The 20,329-nt window shown below is 41.0% G+C and overlaps 1 protein-coding gene across 1 annotated transcript in view; it reads right to left on the reverse strand.

The window, feature by feature from the left end:
* The window catches only part of ERICH3 (glutamate rich 3), a 155,319-nt gene that overhangs the window by 72,734 nt on the left and 62,256 nt on the right, over window positions 1-20,329 (reverse strand). The window contains exons 4-6 of the mRNA XM_030207719.1: window positions 18,440-18,511; window positions 12,492-12,620; window positions 2,773-2,934 (exon numbers count right to left, since the gene is read on the reverse strand). Of these exons, the coding sequence (XP_030063579.1) occupies window positions 2,773-2,934; window positions 12,492-12,620; window positions 18,440-18,511 (363 nt within the window). The remainder of the gene's footprint in view (window positions 1-2,772; window positions 2,935-12,491; window positions 12,621-18,439; window positions 18,512-20,329) is intronic.

Genomic DNA, 20,329 nt, shown 5'->3' on the forward strand with positions numbered 1-20,329 from the left:
GGTGTTCCACGCATATATTTAGGCGGGGGCAGTTGAACCCCATTTTTGTTGGTGCAAATGGATGTGCCTACATTTACGTGCGACCCCTGGATATAGAGTCATTAAACACCAACATCCCACAGTATGAAGCCATTGAGGTAGTCAGAAACACATTAGAGAGAGAGAGAGAGAGAGATTAGATTAGATGAAAACTTCTTTACACTTAATAAAACAATTTTTCAAAGAAATCAAAGGAACAGCTATGGGAGTTAGTATTGCCAGTTTATACATAACATAATTGGAAGAACTTTTTATAAAAGAACACCCGTTTTCCATGAATACTTGTCTTTGGAAAGGTACCCTGACAATGTTTTAATGCTATGGGAAGGAGACAGCAATAATTTGCACAAGTTTTATGGTTGTTTAAACACTAGAGGTGAAAATTTGAGATTCCTGCTATCTTAATTCACAAGAAATTGCTTTTGGACATTTCCAGTCTCGGGTATGGAGGAAAGTTTATAACGCCAATCTATAGAAAACCCAGACACCAATGAACTCCTCCACTATAAATCTTTAAGAAATAGATTTACCTCTCAGTCAGCCTTTGCATCTGAGAAGACTTTGTACTTACAATGAAAATTTCGATGAACAATCCAAAGATGCAGTGGTTAAATTCTTGGAGAGGATATCCAGAATATTGAGTCAAAAAGGGTTATGTGACAGCAAAAATGTCAAACAGGAAAGAATAATTGAAGAAAGTAACTACACAAAAGCTTAAAACATGGGAAAAGACACAAAAGTGGTATGCCCTATTACCTTCACTCATTTAGCTAAAGATATATTGAACATTTTAAAATAACTTTAGAATTTACCGGAAGAGAATTAACTATCACTTATAGAAAAGTATGTGATTTATAAGATTTATTAGTCTGCACTACCTTGTCCACAGATATTAAAAGAAAAAGGGTTTGAAGTTGAGATTCTGGAATTTTAAAGTTAAAAATCCTTTGTTTTATTAAATACTTTTTTTTTTTTTAGTTTCATCTGGTCTGTTTTCTGGCCCTTTGGGTTGTGTGAATCAGTTCCCTCTTTTTTATCACCACTTTCATTCACCCCTTTTTTGACTTGAGGAGTAGCCTAATGGTTAGAGCAGCGGGCTGAGAACCAGGGGAGCCTAGCTCAAATCCCACTGCAGCTCCTTCTGATTTGGGGCAAATACACTTAACCCTCCATTGCTTCAGGTACTAACTTAGGGGTCCTTTTACTAAGGTGTGTCAACAGATTTAGCACATGCTAATGATTAGCGAGTGCTAAATGATATGACGCCCACAGGCATATAATGGGCATCTTATTTAGTACACGCTAAATCCATTATAACACCTTAGTAAAAGGACCCCTTAGATTGCGAGCCCTCTAGGGACAGAAAAATACTTACTGTACCTGAATGTACACTACTTTGATAGATTTTGGGCTTGCAGGCGGTATATAAGAAATTAAAATAAAATGTATTCCAGCCATTACATTAACCAGGAGTTAGAGGTCCTGACTTCTTCCAGAATTCAGTATACCTGCGCCAAGTCTGGCTACTATACATCTTCATTGTGCGATGGCTACAATTTCCTCTACCACAGGGGTTCTCGATCCAGGACTTACCCAGCTAGTCGGGTTTTCAGGGCCTCCACAATGAATATGCATGAGATAAATTTGCTACACTACCTTCATTCTATTAAAATCTCTCTCATGCATATTACTGTAAGTGTCCTGAAAACCTGACTGGCTGGGTGCTCTACCTCAAGGCCTGTGAACATACCCTCTGCAACACCCCCAGTCAACCTCAAGAATCAGACCAGTCAGGTTGGTCAGTGTCCATTTGAAATTCCATGATCTGATTTTCAGCATTCAGAGCTAGATACTATATATGGTGCCGAAAAAAGCGCCATTCCATAAGCTGTATTTAAAGTTAGACACAGTTTATAGAATAATGCTTATGCCTGGGAATCGCATCTAACTTTAGGCATGGCCATTTGCACCAACTGAAATGTAGGGCAAATGTACGCACGCATATTTCCATTATTCTATAACACATGTAAATTTTAGGAATGCCCCATTCCACTCATGACCCGTCCATTTCTGCACCCCCATTTTCAAGTCACACGTAATTTTTGGCACAGATCTCGGGCCTAAATTTACGCTCGAAAAGTTCAATTAACATTTACTAGTGCTGATAATTGCTTATTAAAAAAAGCTAATTATTTGCACTAATTGGCTTGTTATTCAATTAAATTGCACAATTGTTTGGCAACCTTTACAGAATTAGGGGGGACAGTGCCAGAAATGCCTTAAAGTGCAAAGGACCATGTTTACTAATGAATGTCTTCCATTTTAATTTTGTAAGAACATCTATTATTAAAACTCAACTATATTGTTTTATTATTAGTAAATCAGTGAATGTTACAGATTTCCTTAAGAACCCCAAGGAAAAGATAGAAACTTAGGGCCCTGTTTACTAAGCCACGCTGCAGGCGTGCAAACTGTTTAGCGCGTGCTAATGCTAGAGACACCCATAGGAATATAATAAGTGTCTCTATTGTTAGCGCATGCTAAAAAGTTAGCGCGTCTACAGTGCGGCTCAGTAAACAGGGCTCTTTGTGAAGAAGAAAGGAAAGGAAAAAAAAGCAAAAAGAATTAATTAGCAGTAGCCACAGGTATTTCATCAGACATAGTCTAGTAGGAAGACAATGCCCTTCATATCCAAGTCCAAGCATTATATTTCTTGCACTAAAGGTATCTAACCCCTCTTGGAAAGCGATGATCCAGCTTATAAGCAGAGTTTTTTTGGTTGGTGCCTGTAGAACTCTTTGGTACTTTTCCTACCGCAGCGGTGTTGTGAAGTGGCTGAAGTCGAGTTGGGCGTTGCATGTTTGCCGGTGCAGTCTTTGGTCGAGGAGATGATGACTGTGAAATTCAGAAAATTTTTAAATATGCACAAACAGATAAATTTAGTTGTTCTTTTTATTCATTGATTTTAAAATACATTTTCACGACTTACAAAACACTGAAATGTCCACAACTTTGCTGCTTCACATCAACAGTTTCCTTTCCAACACAGCAGATAGACAATTGTGCTAGTTCCTGTATAGGTGTTAATGTAAATCAAGTGTGGAATATATTTGATCCCATCACTGTGGAAGATGTTCATTACATATTGCCAAAGCTTACAAACTGCCACTGTGTCTTGGATGCTTGCCCTTCCTACATGCTAACTAACCCACCTATACACATAATTCTATCACTCATTACATATCTTCCATACTGGCTTCCTTTAGAGAGGGTTATAGAAATCATTAATGGAGCAAAATGAAGGATATTTATACTGTGAAAGCAAATCATATGTTGAAATCCTTTCTTATATAAACAGCGTGTTATGATCTTTTTAAAATTGGAGGAAAAGCCTCACATATCATGAAGTAACTCCGAACTTTGCAGTCACACTGTCGTACACTTATGGAGTACTCACTCGCATCATCGTCATAAAAACCTCCGTGGATAGCAACGAGACTGTATGACAGCAAAGACAAGTTTCACTCACAGAACTTTGATTAAGAGTGGTTAAAACTTAGCATTGAGTACATAAATTATTAAACACTGTAGGTTTTTATGCCGATGATGCGAGCGAGTACTCCGTAAGTGTACGACAGTGTGGCTGCGAAGTTCAGAGTTACTTCACGATACGTGAGGCTTTTGCTCCAGTTTTAAAAAGATCATAACATGCTGTTTATATAAGAAAGGATTTCAACATATGATTTCCTTTAGAGAGGGGTCAGATTGCATTCACTCCCATACCTAAATTGAAGGACTTAGATTTATCCCTTACTTCCAGTTTTAGACCATTTGCAGGGATTCCTATACTTACCAAACTATCGGAGACTTTCGTTAGTAAACAATTATCTTACTATACAGAAAAACGCTCTTGTCTTCATTCATCACACTCTGGTTTTAGATCTCTACACAGTACAGAATCCCTTTTGTTAACTCCGACTTCTAAAGTTAGAGGTTATTTTTGTAGGGGAAACAGATACTCCTTCTTCAGTATGACATTTCGACCGCATTTGATTCTGTTGATCACAGATTGTTATTAAGGAAACTGAGTGAGCTTGGATTGGTTGTTCCAGTTTTGAACTGGTTTAGGGAATTTCTATGTAATCGATCTTCTAGTGTGTGGAAAGGTGGTGTAATATCCAAGAGCTGGCGTTTGAATTGCAGGGTCCCTCAGGGCTTTTCATTGTCACTCATGCTGTACAACCTTTTTGAGTTCCTTGGGAACTATTTCTCTTTTGGATGGAGAGTGTTTGTTCTCCTATGCAGATAATATTTTGATGTTACTACCAGTATGTATCACTTTTGGATGACACCTGCATTAGAGAGTTTCTCACTGTATGAAGAAAATTCAACAACAGGTGTCGGAGAATATGCTTAAGTTAAATCCTAACAAAAGTAAAGTACTTTGGTTTTGTAATTCTTTGATGGCTGTTCTCTCTACGATATTATTGGTCAATGGGAAAACTTTAAAGGTAGATAGAGAATCCAGGGTATTGGGAGTAATTTTGGACTCCTTACTTAATTTTGAATTGCAGATTAACAATCTCTGGAGACAAATTCTTTACCATATGTGGCAGCTACGGCTGATCAGATCTTATTTCTATGAATCTCATTTTGCATTACTGGTCCAGATGTTGGTGTTATTCCACCTGGATTATTGTAATTCTCTTTATGTTGGATTGAGTGCTAAATGGTTATACAAATTGCAACTAATAAAAACTACGGCAGTGCGACTGATTTTTCACTTGAAAAAATATAAAAGCATCTCTCAGTATGCGAAGAAGCTTCATTGGCTTCCCTTAAAAGCACATATTGTTTTCAAAGATGTTTGTGTGAATTTTCATATCCTGTATGATAGCACCTTGGAATTGCTTATTCTACTTTTTTTTTCTTACTCAGTTTTTACTTCTACTCAGGTACGAGATAATCTTTTATTGAAATTCCCTGAATTTAATGGCATATTCATGAAATGCCAATTTGATGCTATGTTTTCTACATGAGCAGTTGCTATTTGAAATGAACTTCCCTTGTATATCCGATTGGAACTTAATTATATGCAACTACATAAGAAGTTTAAAACTTTCTTGTTGATAACTTTAAATGTTTTTTTATTGTTCAGTTTATTTAATTCCTCATTCTATGTATGAGTCTTTTACAATGTAAACCGCCTTGAACCTCAAATTGGAATTATTAGATTAGATTCAGCTACCATATCATCAACATCATACTCCATACCTTTCACAGAAAAAAAATGATTTACTGGGGTCAAGGTAAACACTAAACAACAAAAATGAAATGCAACAACTGGATACGTTTCAATCTCCCTGAGTCAATACTTGGTGGAAGCACTTTTGGCATCAATTAAAGTTATGAAGTAATTGGAATAGGTTTTTACCAAATTTGCAGACCTACACTTGTCAATATTAGACCACTCTTCTCTACAAAACTATTTTAAACATTTGTCAAGGTCCTCATGGCGAGCTGATGGCCAGCAATCTTCAACTCATGCCACAGATTTTCAGTTGGATTGAAGTCAGGTTCTTACTGGGCTACTCAAGAACAAGTTTTTGTTTTAGCCAATCCACTGTCGCACTGGCTACACTAGAAGTTTCCCATTTAGACTACTAAAGTCCTTACTTTGGGTTAACCTAAATATTTGATATTCAGGCTTCAAATAATTTGCAATTCAGCAGCTAGAAAGATCATGAGAAAACTACATGGATAACAGGCACCCCCAACTTTTAAGATAGATACACCAGAACTAATTATAATATTCAGGGCAGTAAAAAGTGACAGACTTAAATATATGTCCTAAATAGGTACTTGAGATCAGGTTTGGATCATTTATTGAGGATACCATTATGGAAAAAGGTGAAAGGGCCAGATTAAGTTTTCAGAAACAGTGGAATAAATTACCCAAAAGACTCTGATACATTTTGAAGTCGGTTAAAACCCAACTGTTTCCACAGGGATAGATGAACAATATGGGTTCATGTGGAGTAGAATTGGGTGGATAGAATCGGTAGTAAAGTGTGAAGGTCTATTCTATAAAGGGCACCTAAATATATGTGCCAATTGTGTGCACTAATTTATAGAATAGGCGCATTTATGTGTGTGATGTCACAAACTGGCATTTACTTGCGTATGTGTTAAGCGTTATAAAACTGCCGCATCAGTCGCTTACCCCCCCCCCCCCCCAATATTCTAAAAAGGTAGACCACATTTGGGCATGGATCCCATATCCGCAGACAAACTAATTAGTTAATGAGCCATTAACAGTCAATGATTGTCGTTAACTGGAACTAATTAGGATTTACACGCTATTCTGTAGCACTGAATGCTCAAATTGTGTTGTGCACAACTCAAGAGAGGATGTGGCTAGAGGAAGGGCATTCCCCAAATTTAGGTGCAATGTTATAGAATAGGGCCATTTATGGATCCAACTGCCATTAGATGTATTCCAAATCACTTCTACTGTAAATATTTCCATACAAGAGACTAAACAGTCAACCAGGCTCAATAAGGCAGCTTCAGCAGACACGTGAATGACTTCTAAGCCATTGAAGTATGTGCTGAAGCTGCCTTATCGAGCCCGTTGAGTCCCTGAAGCAGAAATTTGAAACGGGGCACCTCGTTGGACCTCTTGGTGTATGGCACTGAATTGAACTGAGCAGCCAGCCTCTTACCGTTTTAAAACAAAGTGTTTTTCACTTGATTGTTTATTTTTGGGGCTATTTATGAGTTTTTGGACATTAAGACTTTTATAAGTTTTGCACTATATGGAGAAGTCAGATGTGTGATGATGTAATTCAATGAGTTGTTTAAGAGCGTCGATTGCTCTATGTACAGCGAAGCACTAGTGAGCAACGGGAGTTGCCATTCATGCTATATGGTCACTGAATCATCTTCCTCCATTTACACTATTTGTTGAGATAAGTAGTCATTATTCCTGAGTCCAAAACAATTCAGTATTTAGAGACATTTTTCTTTTGTATTAGTTGTATGCCAGCATTTATACCAGCTTTCAGTAGGCAAGTCCTCACGCTCAAAATTGAGGAGAAGCTGGGAGTGGAGTTGGGGGCAAAGCTTGGCCCCTCCCCCAAACAAAGAGGTGTTCCAACTTCCACATAATGTCTCTCCTAAACTGGCCAGATTAAAGCCTTTCAAAACTGGCCAGGGCTACGAAACTTTATATTGCCTCCTAAAAGTTCCCTGAGCAGCTGAATTCAGCTAGCAAAATTGTGGGCAGTACAGGAGACAGGGCTAGAGACAGGAAGGAAGGAAGGAAAGCTGTATAACAAGCATGGATTTTCAGTGCTAGCCGCCTTACTTGATTGGACAAATCAGGGCACTGCAATAGCAGGCCTGCATCTAACCAGCTACTCTTCTCTAACTGTGAATTTTTTTTAAAATTCCCTGTTGCCTTCCCTCTCCTCCAGAAGCGTAGCCAGGTTGAAGGCGCTGGGGGGAGCAGACAGCGGATTGCTGCCAGCGCCTGATTTAAATGTGACAGATCATGTAAAAATGGGCACTGGCGCTGTCAGAAGTCCGTTTGAGGGAGCTGCTTCTCCCCTTGCGTCGTCCCCCCCCCCCCACTAGCTATGCCACTGCTCTCCTCCCTTCCACAAACTATCATTTGCAAAAGAAAAACTACACAATTCCGTACTGCTTTTCCTAACTTGCCTGCCTCTTTCCTACTCTCCTTAAACCTCCTAACCCTCCTGTCCACTGTGAAAAACCCCTCCCCTCTGTTCCCCCTAATCTCTCTGTCTTTTGCCAACAATGTTTAAAAGAAAGATTCCCCCAACATGTGCTCTACAAAAGGAAAATAACACCTGCTGGAGAGCTCTCTCTTCCTCCAATCTACTGGTTAAGGGACAATGAAGAATCATGAGACCAGATGCCAAATCAAAAGGAGCAGGAGGAATCTGCCAACCCCCCTTCCCCCCCCCCCCCCCCCCCCCCACAAATATAAAAATTTAAAAAAAAGAAAAAAAGAAAACTGTGGTGTTCAAAAATATGAGGGAATATGTTTCTTCCAATTTCATAATACCAATAAAAGGCTCAGGAAATCCCTCAGAGATGCCATCCTGAAGATAAATTTGCATACGAGGAAGTCAGATGTAAAATAAAATAAAACCTTTTATGTTTGCATTGCACAACATTCTAAAATAATTACACCTTAGGAATGATTTCAGAGTGAAACAAACTTACTATAGGCATTGTGCAATTTTGTTCTGATTAATATGAATACCACATAAATATTAATGTGACATCTAATAACAAAATCAAACATTAGAAACAGAGAACTAACAACATGTAAATGAATGGATTTGCTAAGGAAGTACATAAACAGGTTTTGCTAAAACAAAAACAATCCCCCGTAGCACTTGTAGCCACTCTGGGAGATTAACACTAATGGTGGAACGGGTGCAGATAGGGTAAAATGAGCACATAAGTATTTTGTTATATTCTGGAGCAGGGCCAGCTTAACCTATGGACCAGGTGAGGCTCTGGTGTAGGGCACCAATGATAAAGGATGCCAAACGCCCGGACAGTGACATCACCAGCCCTATAGGTTAAGCCAGTGGTGACTTTTTAAAAACTTTGTGGCACAACTGACTGCCTCTTGTCTTCTCCCCCCCCCCCCCCCCCCCATGGAACTAGAGCCGCTCCCTCTTCTTTCCTCGACCCCCCCCCCCCCCCCCCCCCCCCGTCCAGCACAGTTTTCTCTTCTCCCCTCCCCTCAGTCCATCAAACCTGCCTTCTTTAGCAACCCTAGGCAGCCTGCACTGAATCCTTCCCTCTGCCTTGTACCATCCCTCTAACACAACTTCCTCTGTATGCAAGGGTGGGGATGTAGCAGCGGGAAGGATCAGAAGCCGGCTCAGGCAAGCCTGTTATTGCTGCACTAAAAATGCAGGTTTGATGAACCAAGGGGAGGAAAGAAGAGAAAGCGGTGCTGGACTTGGGGGTGTGGGGGGGGGGGAGGTCTGAGGGAAGAAAGAGGGAGCAGTGCAGGCCTCAAGGAAGGACTGGAAAAAAGAGGGAGTGGTGTTGGATTCACAGGGGAAGGGCTGAGGGAAAAAGCGGGAGTGGTGATGGATTCAGGAGGTGGCTGAGGGATAGAGGAAGTGGTGCTGGACTCATGGGGTGGGGGGGTCTGAGGGAACAAGAAGAAAAGTTGGACTCATTGGGGGGGTCATAGGGAATGAGAGCAAGAGTTGTATTCTTGGGGGGGGGGGGGGTCTGAGGGAACAAAAGAAGAGTTGCTGGATTCATGAGTGGGGCACTGATGGAAGAAGAAGAGGTTCTGAACTGAGGGGGATGCTTAGGGAAGAAGTGGGAGAGGTCCTGGACTTGTGAGGGAGAAGGGAGATGTGCTGAACCTATGGGGAGAGGGAGAGGTGCTGGATCTGCAGGGGTAGGGGACAGGAGAGATGCCAACTATGGGGGAGGGGGAGGGTGCTGGACAGAGGGGGAGATGACCGACCATAGGTGGACGGAGAAAGTGAGTAAGAGAAGGGGAAAGATGCTGGACCCACAAGAGATGCAGGTACACAAAACCTTGATGCCATGTTCCTTCCTGATACGTGTAGGCGGTAAACCACACTTAGCAGGCTTTTATGTCTGGTCTGCAGTTTGTTGCTTACACAACCTGGGAAAGCACATGGTACTGGGAAATATGTAGCCACGTCTCCTAGCACTAGGCTGGGTTTCCTGAGTAGGCTCTCCTCTCCGAGTCACTGCCCTGCTGAACATTGAAGCTGCACTTTTTTGAGGGGTGTGAGAGAGAGAGAGAGAGAGAGAGAGAGAAGGCAGGGAGCTGCTGGACTATAAGGAGGAAAGGGGAGAGAGAGGGGACATCGAGTTGCTGCAGCATAGGGGTGGAGGGGAAGGGAATTGTTGGATCATAATGGGAAAAGAGAGAGAAAAATGACACAGGGAGTTGCTGAACCATAAAGGTGAAGGGGTGAGAGGGAAAAGGGAGTTGCTGGACCATAAAGGTGATGGGAAGAGAGAGGGAACAGGGAGTTACTGGACCATAAGAGGGAAGAGGAGACAGGGAACTGCTGAACCATAGAGGTGAAAAGGGTAGGGAGCGGGGATAGGGAAATGCTGGACCATAAAGGTAGAGGACAGACAGGGGTGGGGGTAGGGTAACAGGGAGATGCTGGGCTACAAGGGTGTAAGAAGGGACAAGGAGGGGAGATATTTGGCATGGTGTAACCTTGTGAGACCATGGGGATTCTCAATGAGATCAGTGAGAAGAGGATGGTAAGTACAGAGGGTAGAAATGTACTAATGGGGAGTGGGTGAAAGAGAAGGGAATAGGAGGCCAAGGAAGGAGTGAGACAGAGGGTGTAGGTGAGAGGAGGAGATGGAAAGTTGATAGGTACTGACAAATGAAATATAGGTAGAGGACTAAAGAGTGAGAAGGTCAAATTTGAGGGGAGAGACAAAAGACAGAAAGAGGAAATATAACAGAGGCAGATATAGTGAGGGAATAGAAAAAGATAAGAGGAAAGTGGAGAAAGGACAAATGGACTGCACTCACAGGAAAGACAGCAGACGACAGACAGGAAAGCAGAAAAGAAGAAACTGGGACCAACATGCTTGGAAAAATAAAGTACCCAAAGGTAGAAAAACGTGTTTTATTTTGAATTTACATGGTGGAATATCTTAGCTTTGGGAAATGTGTATCGCGGACGTCTTTGTATTTTTTTTTTCAGAACAAGAAGAAATGCATTTATGTTTTTATTTCTCCTAAGTTGTGGTAGTTTGACTTCTTGGGTTTCCCAGTTCAATTTTTGGCTTTATATTTCTAATTTGTGATCCCTTGTTCTGTATTTGGTGTGTGACTGAGGTGTGGGTATTCTGTCGGCAAGCAGTTTCTGGGTAGAACTCTGTAGCAGTTCCACTTGTTCTGTTTTACCAGTAGTAGCTATATTGGTATTCTAAGGCCCTCTGTAATATTTGTAGTGCTGCCTGTTCTTAAGAAGGCCTCTTGTTGTTTAAATCATAGGAATCAGTACTACTGTTCTATGGTAGATTTGCTACATGTATATTGAGTTAGGTTTTTTTTTTCACAATGCACCTGATAGTGGAGAGTGGAGAGATGTCTTTCGCTATTGGTGAGATAACATGAGAATCAGAATTAAAAACAAATTTGTATGGTAACTTCCATGGAGAAAATGTGATACTTATTATCTGCACCTGTTGGGGGGGGGGGGATTGTATGGATACAGAGCATGTTTACACTTAATATATAAAACTGACATACTGTATCAGACCAAAGGCCTGTCAGGGTCATGCATGCAGTGTGTTATGGACGCAAGCATCGTCCATCAAGTGTGTCCTAACTGAAAAAAAAAAAGGATGAGAACCACTGGGTTAAGCCAGGGTACTATTTTAGTGCTGCTATTTTAGTGCTGCTTGCAAAATAGTACCCTGGCGCCCTGGATTTCCTGCCTCCGAATTTTTCTCAACTTACTTTTGTGCTGCCAGTGCCCAGAGAGCATTTTCCACAGCGGTTCAGCTCACTGGTGTAATTCAAAAGTGCCCCCACTGTCTGTTTACTGCTGACACAGGTATTGCCACCCCAAGGATTTTAACTTGGCCCACCATGCCCTATCTTACCCAATCCTGCCCTAGCCACACCCCCTTTAGCCTCCCCAAACACCTGAGTCACTGGCATTGGGACCCTGACCTATCCAGTTTTCTGGATATACACAGTGAATACATGAGAGCTTTGCATGCATTGCCTTTGTTCTATGCAAACCTCTTGTATACATTAATGATGGATATCCTGAAAACCAGAATGCCAAGGTATGTCCATGGGACTGAGTTGAGAAACACTTTTGAATTATTGAATTGTATTTGACCCCAAGGCAAGGAGGTGCAAAAACAAAAACTAGTCCAGGGCGCCACAACCTCTGGAGCTCCCTGTGACTCTGGGCAAGTCACTTAACCATCCATTGCCCCAGGTACAAATAAGTACCTGTATATATTATGTAAACTGCTTTGAATGTAATTGCTAAAACCAAAGAAAGGCGGTATATCAAGTCCCATTCCCATTCCCAATGGAGGACATTCAGCTAAGGTGTGAAAGTGCTTGAATCAAAACATTCAAGTTCAATTCAGGGACCATACAACCTATTATTTCTTTCTTCAAATGAAGGCCTAATATAGGTACAAAACCTATCAGTGTAAAGACACAAAACAACATGAGCTGTGGGTAGCACACAAGTATTAATTTATTCATTTAACAGATGCACGCATTCCAACTAATTGATTTTGGCTGAAAGTTACACTACACTATATGCAACATACACCTTTTGTTTTGTTAAGACCATACTTCACCAACAGCTTACTTGTACATTTTGGGATTCTTTTTTCCCCCAGAAACTCACCGATTCAGTGGATTCAGATTGCTCTTCCTCAGCTAACACCTGACACCCATGACTACTTCTGGGCCCAGCTGGTGGGCAAGGAGAGAAGAGCGGGATAATATCTTCATCTGTTCTTCTTAAGTGATCCGCCTAATCATCAGAAATGACTGTTTTACTATTTCAACAGGACACAAAAAAAAAACTGCCTTTCACACTGCACTTTTGAACACATCCCAAGGTACAAATTAACCTATTCTGAGTTTGACTGAGGGCTCCATTAACAAAGGGTTCTTTTTACTAAGGTCTGCTAATAGCTATCATGAACGTTAATTGTTGAGCAGCCCACTGTATACCTATAGGCTGCATGGCCCTTAACGCACTCTAATTTGTTAGCACACATTAAATCTCTTAGCGCACCCTTAGTAAAATATGGCCCTCTGCGACTAAATCTACACACCGGGATTTACGCCATGTTTTTGTTGGTGTAAATGGAATCACGTAGTTTTAGGTGCTAGGATATCAACTAAGTGTATTCTATATACGGTGTCTAAATCTAGGCAATACTTATAGACAGGGGCGTATCTGCTATGGGGCCACAGGGGCCTGGCCCCCGCAGATTTGCCCCTGGACCCCCTTACTAATGACACTCTCAACCCCCCTCCTCCTGCCGTCACTCCGCTGTTGCACCTCACCTCCCTTTGCTGGCGGGGGACCCCAACCCCCGCCAGCCGAAGTCTCCGTCCTTCCTTCCTTCCTTTGTTTGAGATTGGTGGTTTCTGACGTCCTGCACGCATGCACGTACAACGTGCAGGACGTCAGAAACCACCAAACCCAAACGAAGGAAGGACGGAGACTTCGGCTGGCGGGGGTTGGGGTCCCCCGCCAGCAAAGGGAAGTGAGGCATGACGGCAGAGTGACGGAAGGAAGGACGGAGACTTCGGCTGGCGGGCCAGCCCCCGCCAGCAAAGGGAGGTGAGGCGTGACGGCGGGAGGAGGGGGGGTTTAAAGTAGTCGGGCGGGGGGGGAGTGGTGGCGTCGTAGTCTTCAGCGGGGGGGGGGGGGGGGGGGGGTCAGTGCCGCCGGGGGGGGGGGGGTGCTAAAATGTGCCCCCTCTCCTCGGCTCTGGCCCCCCCTACCGTTGAAGTTCAGATACGCCCCTGCTTATAGAATACGCTTAGGCGCCATATAGAGAATCTGGCCCATTGAGTTAACACTGTAATGTAGCATAGTTTGCCGTACTTTGTATTTTTTTTAATATCTTTATTGCTGTAATTGTCTATTGCTTATATTTGACTTATTCTTGCTGTACACTGCCTTGAGCGAATTCCTTCAAAGAGGTGGTAAACAAATCCTAATAAATAACTAAATAAAAATAAATGAGTCCCACTGTATAAAATAGGACCTGTCGTAAATAATACATCTTAATGCGTGCTAGAACACCTTAATAAATTTAGTCTGGAATTAGCAGTGTCACTGTAAAAAAAACAAATCAAGGTCTGTAGAGAGAGGGAAGCAGTACACAGAACAATTTCCATTTCCTCAAAGATAACCCAGGACTAAAGAAATATCAGCGAGTATTGTGCTGAAAAGCTGAATTTTCCACAGAAAACCTATCCCAATGGCCATAGTGTGAGGATGCACATGACCTCTCTCTGTACTTACCTTCCTATCATGCCTAAACATCATGGGAAGACCTCCTTACAGCTTACTCAGTAGGTGTTTTTTCCTCATTGGCACCAGTCAGAGATCACAGTGTTTGCTTGTGCTTTACAAGGCGAACCAGCTGCTTGTGGAGGGGAGAAGAGCCTAATCTTTGGGGGACAAGCCCGGTAGGCCCTACTCCTCCTCCACATTCCAATCCAGAGCCAATGCCTGGACACTGCTGGCATCATTGACACTGTCCCCGTTTGGATTAAATGGGACAAGTGCAGAAGCTCTTTCTGGGAAGATGTCATCACAGGTTACACTTTTGGGTGAAGTACTGGTTGAGCAGCAATTGGAGGGACAGAAAGTGGAACCAATAGTGGCTCTGCTGCCCTTGGTCAGACCAGCAAAGATCAGGCTAGAGGCTATCTGGCATGTCCTAGAAACCCTGTATATGGTATCTTCAAAGGTTCCGCCTACGGTAGCTTAGAGTACTGGATAGATTCAAAGTTTAGAGGAAAGCTCTGTGGCACTGAAAGTGAAGGTGGAAACCTTGGAACTTCAGTTACAACAGGTGAAAACTAACCAAACTGCTGTGTTACAAGATAATTCTCAAAATTTTCAATCAATTTCTTATGTTAAAGGTCTGAACTTGAGATTATTCAATTTCCCCCAAGTTATTACAAGTACACCTAAAGAAATGTTTAATAAAAGATCTAAAAATGTTTATAAAATATCTAAAAAAGATCTGGAAAAAGTGGGTTTACCACCTTTGAACAAGATTTACTTTATTCCATTTTCTTCTAAAACAACACAGTAACTGTCTGTTGAGACCTGAACGGGGAGATATTTCTTCAGAGAGTTTGAAACTAACCAACATTCTGCAGACTTCTGCCGTCTACTTTGTAGGTTTCATTTGTGTTTCAGGACAAAGAAGGTTGTGCCTTTTCTTCAGAACAAGAGGAAGTTGTCTATTTTTCTGATGTCTCTAAGTGGACTCAAATAATACGGAAGAATTTTCTTGTTTAATCGCTAGAAGGTTTTAGCGTTCAATGCCACTTTTGAGTTACACTATGCCCGTAAATGTTTGATTTCCTTGAATAATGTGAAATGTTTTTTTTGAGCCCTCACAGTCATAATTCTTTCCTGAGGGAAAGGGGCCTATGTCAGAGTGACCTCTGGACTGTCTGCTCCATGGTTAGGGCTATAACATGTTTGAAAGTATGTCTTACACTTTTCCTTAGCATTAAAGAATTCTATCTTCTAGAATTTCCCCAATTGGTCTCCTTCTCTTGTGGGCTAATGAGGTGAGCAGAAGTTTATATTTTTGATGTTTCCTCTAAAATTGATAGAGATTTTGTATTGCTTTACCACAAAGTTGTTTTTTTTCTTTGTAGCTACTATTTGAAAACCTAACTAAAAAAAAAGAAAAGGAAACATCCTAATTTTAGCAAGGTCAGTCTCTTGCTAACATGCTGAAAGGAACACTGTGTCTTTATTGAACTACAGAGGAAACTAATAAGCTATGTGACAATAGCAGTTACTAACAGAAAACAAACCAATTGTCGGACAAATGCGTCAGTTCTGTCCAATACTATGGTAGCTGCCTAAGATCCAATGTACTAATGTGTGCATCGTAGAGCAGCATTACAGTATATAAACTGCATGCTTGGCATATATTTATCATAGTGGAGCAACAGAAGAGAGAGTCAAACTACACACCAACAAAATGCAAAATAACACCAGGGGCTGTTAAGATGGGAGAGTCAAGAGTCCTTTATTAGCAGAACCAACACAAGCCATGTTTTGGCCTGAAATAAGCCTGCATCAGGGGTAAGTGAAATCAAATTAGATTAAAAATAATGAGCTGAAAGCTCATACATTTCACAAGCCAAGCCGATTAGCAAAAGTGCACTGTCATACATTGGCGTCCTCAAACTGGTGCCAAAACAGTGCTTACCATGCGTTTTAGCACAGGAATAAACTACAGTAAATGAATGTTGCCTTGATGAATGAAATTAATCGTACAGCTCAAAACTGACCAAAAAATGGAATGAGTTATTGAAAAGTGCTCTTCAATTATCTGCATAAAGTTATATGTATATTCAGCTATTATAAACATGCAAGTAAAGTGGTGTAGTACCTGTGGTAGTCCACTTTTAAAGGTAATAAACAGAAATCACCAATATAATAAAAAATTGCCTTAGCCTAATGGATACCTGGGCTAAGACATTCAAACTAAAACTCAACAAAGAAAAAACACACTGCCTCATTATTTCATCTCAACATTTCATAAATCATCCCACAGTCACACATACCTCAGAACCTCTTCCAATCTCAGACAACCCAAAAAACATCGGCATTAATATTGACAGCAACCTAACACTAGAGAACCAAGCCACTGCCATTACAAAGAAAATGTTCCACACAATGTGGAAACTCAAACGAGTAAAACAACTCTTCCCGAGGGAAACTTTTTGCAGCATGGATTCAAACAATGGTACTAACACATGTTGATTATTGCAATGGAATATATGCGGGTTGCAAAGAACAAATCCTTAGGAAACTACACACTGCTCAGAATACGGAAGCCAGGCTTATCTATGGAAAATCTAAATTTGAAAGCGCAAAACCCCTCCGGAAAAAACTACACTGGCTACCTATCAAGGAACGGATCACTTTCAAGATTTGTACCTTTGTTCACAGAATAATACATGGTCTAGCTCCAAGCTATATGACTGAACTAATCGACTTACCAATTAGAAACACAATTGAATCAGCCAGAATGTACTTGACTCTTCACTTCCCAAGCTGTAAAAGCCTGAAGTATAAATCAACACATGCGTCAAGTTTCTCTTACATATGCATACAGCTCTGGAATACTCTACCAAAACGCCTGAAATCTATGAATAATCATCCTGAATTCCGAAAAAAACTAAAAACTCACCTGTTCAAGAAGGCATACCCCCACAGAACTGACATAATTACCGAATATTGAAATATGGCAATTTAATCCTGAACTGACAGTAACTCAACCCCGACACGATCACCCTGACATTTTGTCTGAAACACCCCAACCTATTTAACAATATTTCTTTACTGTAATTGTCATTGTAATAGTACCCCTACACTGTATTGGTTTCACACCAGAGTCTGTAACCACCTGTCCGGAACTATGTAAGCCATTTTGAGCCTACTAATAAGTGGGAAAAGGTGGGATACAAATGTAACAAATAAATAAATAAATCAAAACACAGGAAAAAAAAATAAGATGATACCTTTTTTTATTATATATAAGTACACAACTATAGAACGCACTACCAAACGCCGTGAAAGCAACATATGACTACTACTACTACTACTATTTAGCATTTCTATAGCGCTACAAGGCATACGCAGCGCTGCACAAACATATGACCAACTAATCTTCCGGAAACTACTAAAAATTAACTTGTTCAAAAATGCATACCCTAACGATCCAACTTAAATGTCTTAACTCTGCAACATAATATAACCAAAGCTCGTGCAGGACATAACTTAACTCTTCCTCCTTACGATTACCCAATGTGTCTGTCACACATGAACTCTACTCTGCCACAACATCACTCTGTATTTGTTCATACTGATATTAGTGATCGCCTTTACGGTAACACGTAAGCCACATTGAGCCTGCAAATAGGTGGGAAAATGTGGGATACAAATGCAGCAAATAAATAAATAATTTTACTGCTTTATTTTATTCCACTCAATTCAAATGTCCTTGGCAGATAACAAATGTATACCGTTACCCATACAATTTTAAGCCTCATCCCAGAACATCTCTGGTCACTTCCAACTTTATACAGTAAATTTTTTTTATTAACTTTATTTTCTATGTACAACAATATTATACATTCATAATGACGTAGGTAGGTATTTATCCTCCCTACATATCATCTTTAAGGATTATAAATGGCTTAATTTTAGCCATTTAGCAATAATCAGTCCAAACTGAACAATTAATGGAAAACAAAGTTCAAAATAAATCACTCGTACACAGTACCCAATACACAATAAATAAGTGGCTCTGAATACTGACTGTTTACCCCTGTCCATCCTTGAAACAGTGGATCTTCAGCCAACAAACCTTTCCAAACATCTTTGCTGGAGTATTCTGTACCTATAAGTGTGACAGTAGTCCTAAATGTTCCCCATGTCTGTGTAAGCATATCAACAACCCAACCTGCAGAGACTGGAAGGAAAAGAAACACGCACAATACAAACCCTATTGTGGGTACTGGGTAATATTACACATACATTGTTATCATTCTAAATTGATGCAGTACCTTCATTCTGTAAACCTGTTCCCTCCGAGCAAAAGTGTCTAGTTTCCTTCTTATTTCAAGCTGATGATGGCGCTGAGTTTTAAAAGGAGAAGAATACAAAAAAAAAATCTATTAACTGCAAAGTAAAAGCTTGGCTAAGTCAGGCTGATCTCAATCAACAGTGCTCGCTTCACTTCCCTATCTATAGTAAGGGGCCCTTTTACTAAGCCGCATAGGCGCCTATGCGTGCCCAACGCATGTCCATTTGGAATTACCACCCAGCTACCGCGTGGCCTGGGTGGTAATTTCATTTTTTATGCGCATCCCCTATGCGCACCAAAAAATACTTTTTATTTTCTGGCATGCGGCGCGACTGGACAGTAAAAGGCATTCTACTCGCGTAGACCATTATCGCCCGGTTAACGTGTGAGACCTTACCGCTAAGTCAATGGGTGGTGGTAAGGTCCCAGACCCAAAATGGATGCGGGCCAATTTTCATTTTGCTGTACGTTCATTTTTGGTCAAAATAAAAAAAGGCATTTTTTACAGGTGCGCTAAAATGGGATCTGTGCGCGTCCAAAACATGCGCAGGCCATTTTTCAGCATACCTTAGTAAAAAGACCCCTAAGTTCCCATGGTGCCTTTCTGCTACTACATATTTCCCATGAAAGTTTAGTACATGAAATACTTAGGAGCCTTGTCTACTAAGCTAGGGTAAGGACTAACACATGCTTATCACAGCAAAAAATGGTTTTATGGTGAGGTGCGCTGAGGCATCCCGCGCTAATATTGAGATGTGTGCGTGCTACCCCTATGGTAAAAAATGTAATATATTTTTTTGCGCTGAAGTAGACATGTTCTGTGCTAACTGGTTAGCACAGCTACATTGCTGAGCACTGATTAGCGCATGCTAAGCACGTGAGCCCTTACCACTTACACAATTGCACACAATTTAATTAAACAACAAGCTAATTAGCACCAATAATTAGCATTTTAATAAGCAATTATTGTTACTAAGTAAATTTAATTGAACTTTATGCATGTAAATTTAGGAGCGGGATCCGTGCCTAAATGTTACGTGCGATTTGAGAAAGGGGGGGCAGATATGGGAGGGGTACAGACATAACGGGGACATTCTGAAAATTAACATGTGTTGTTACAGAATAACTGGGATAAACGCCTAATGTAGGCTCGTACATTTGTACCACGTTTCAGTTGGTGCAAATGGCCGCTCCTAAAGTTAGGAGTGATTCCCAGGCATGAGCGCTATTCTATAAACCACACGTAACTTTAAGCATGGCTTATAGATTAGCAATTTTTCAGCACCATATAATCTATCCCAAAGGGTGGCAACAGGGGCTCACACACTAGTGGCATAATTAGCGCATGGCCATTAATAAGGAAAATAGAAAAACTGGCCATTTTATCCCAGAGCATATACATAAGCATGGATTAATGAGACAAAGACAACATGGATTTAGTCAAGGGAAATCTTGCCTCCCCAATCTATTACATTTCTTTGAAGGGGTGAATAAACATGTGGATAAAGGTGAGCCTGTCGATACTGTGTATCTGGATTTCCAAAGACTCCTGAGGAAAATATAAAGTTATGGGATGGGAGGCAATGTCCTATTGTTTACTGAGGACTTTTTTCTTCACATTTTAATAATCTGAAGCAATTCCTCTGATACAGACAGACAATCTAGTAGAATTATAAATATTTTTGAAGGTATTTTTCTCCCCATAATTTAAGGCTTGGCATGCACAAGCAAAACTTCTGTTCCCTTTCTACTGGTGTTGCAAGGCTCTTCACATTCAGTCTGGAGGTTCATACATTTCCCAGGCTAAAAGCACTAGCAGGTGCCCTTACCAGGGGCATAGCTATGTGGGGCCACAGGGGCCTGGGCCCCT

This window comes from Microcaecilia unicolor, chromosome 6, assembly GCF_901765095.1.
Source record: "Microcaecilia unicolor chromosome 6, aMicUni1.1, whole genome shotgun sequence".
NCBI lineage: Eukaryota > Metazoa > Chordata > Amphibia > Gymnophiona > Siphonopidae > Microcaecilia > Microcaecilia unicolor.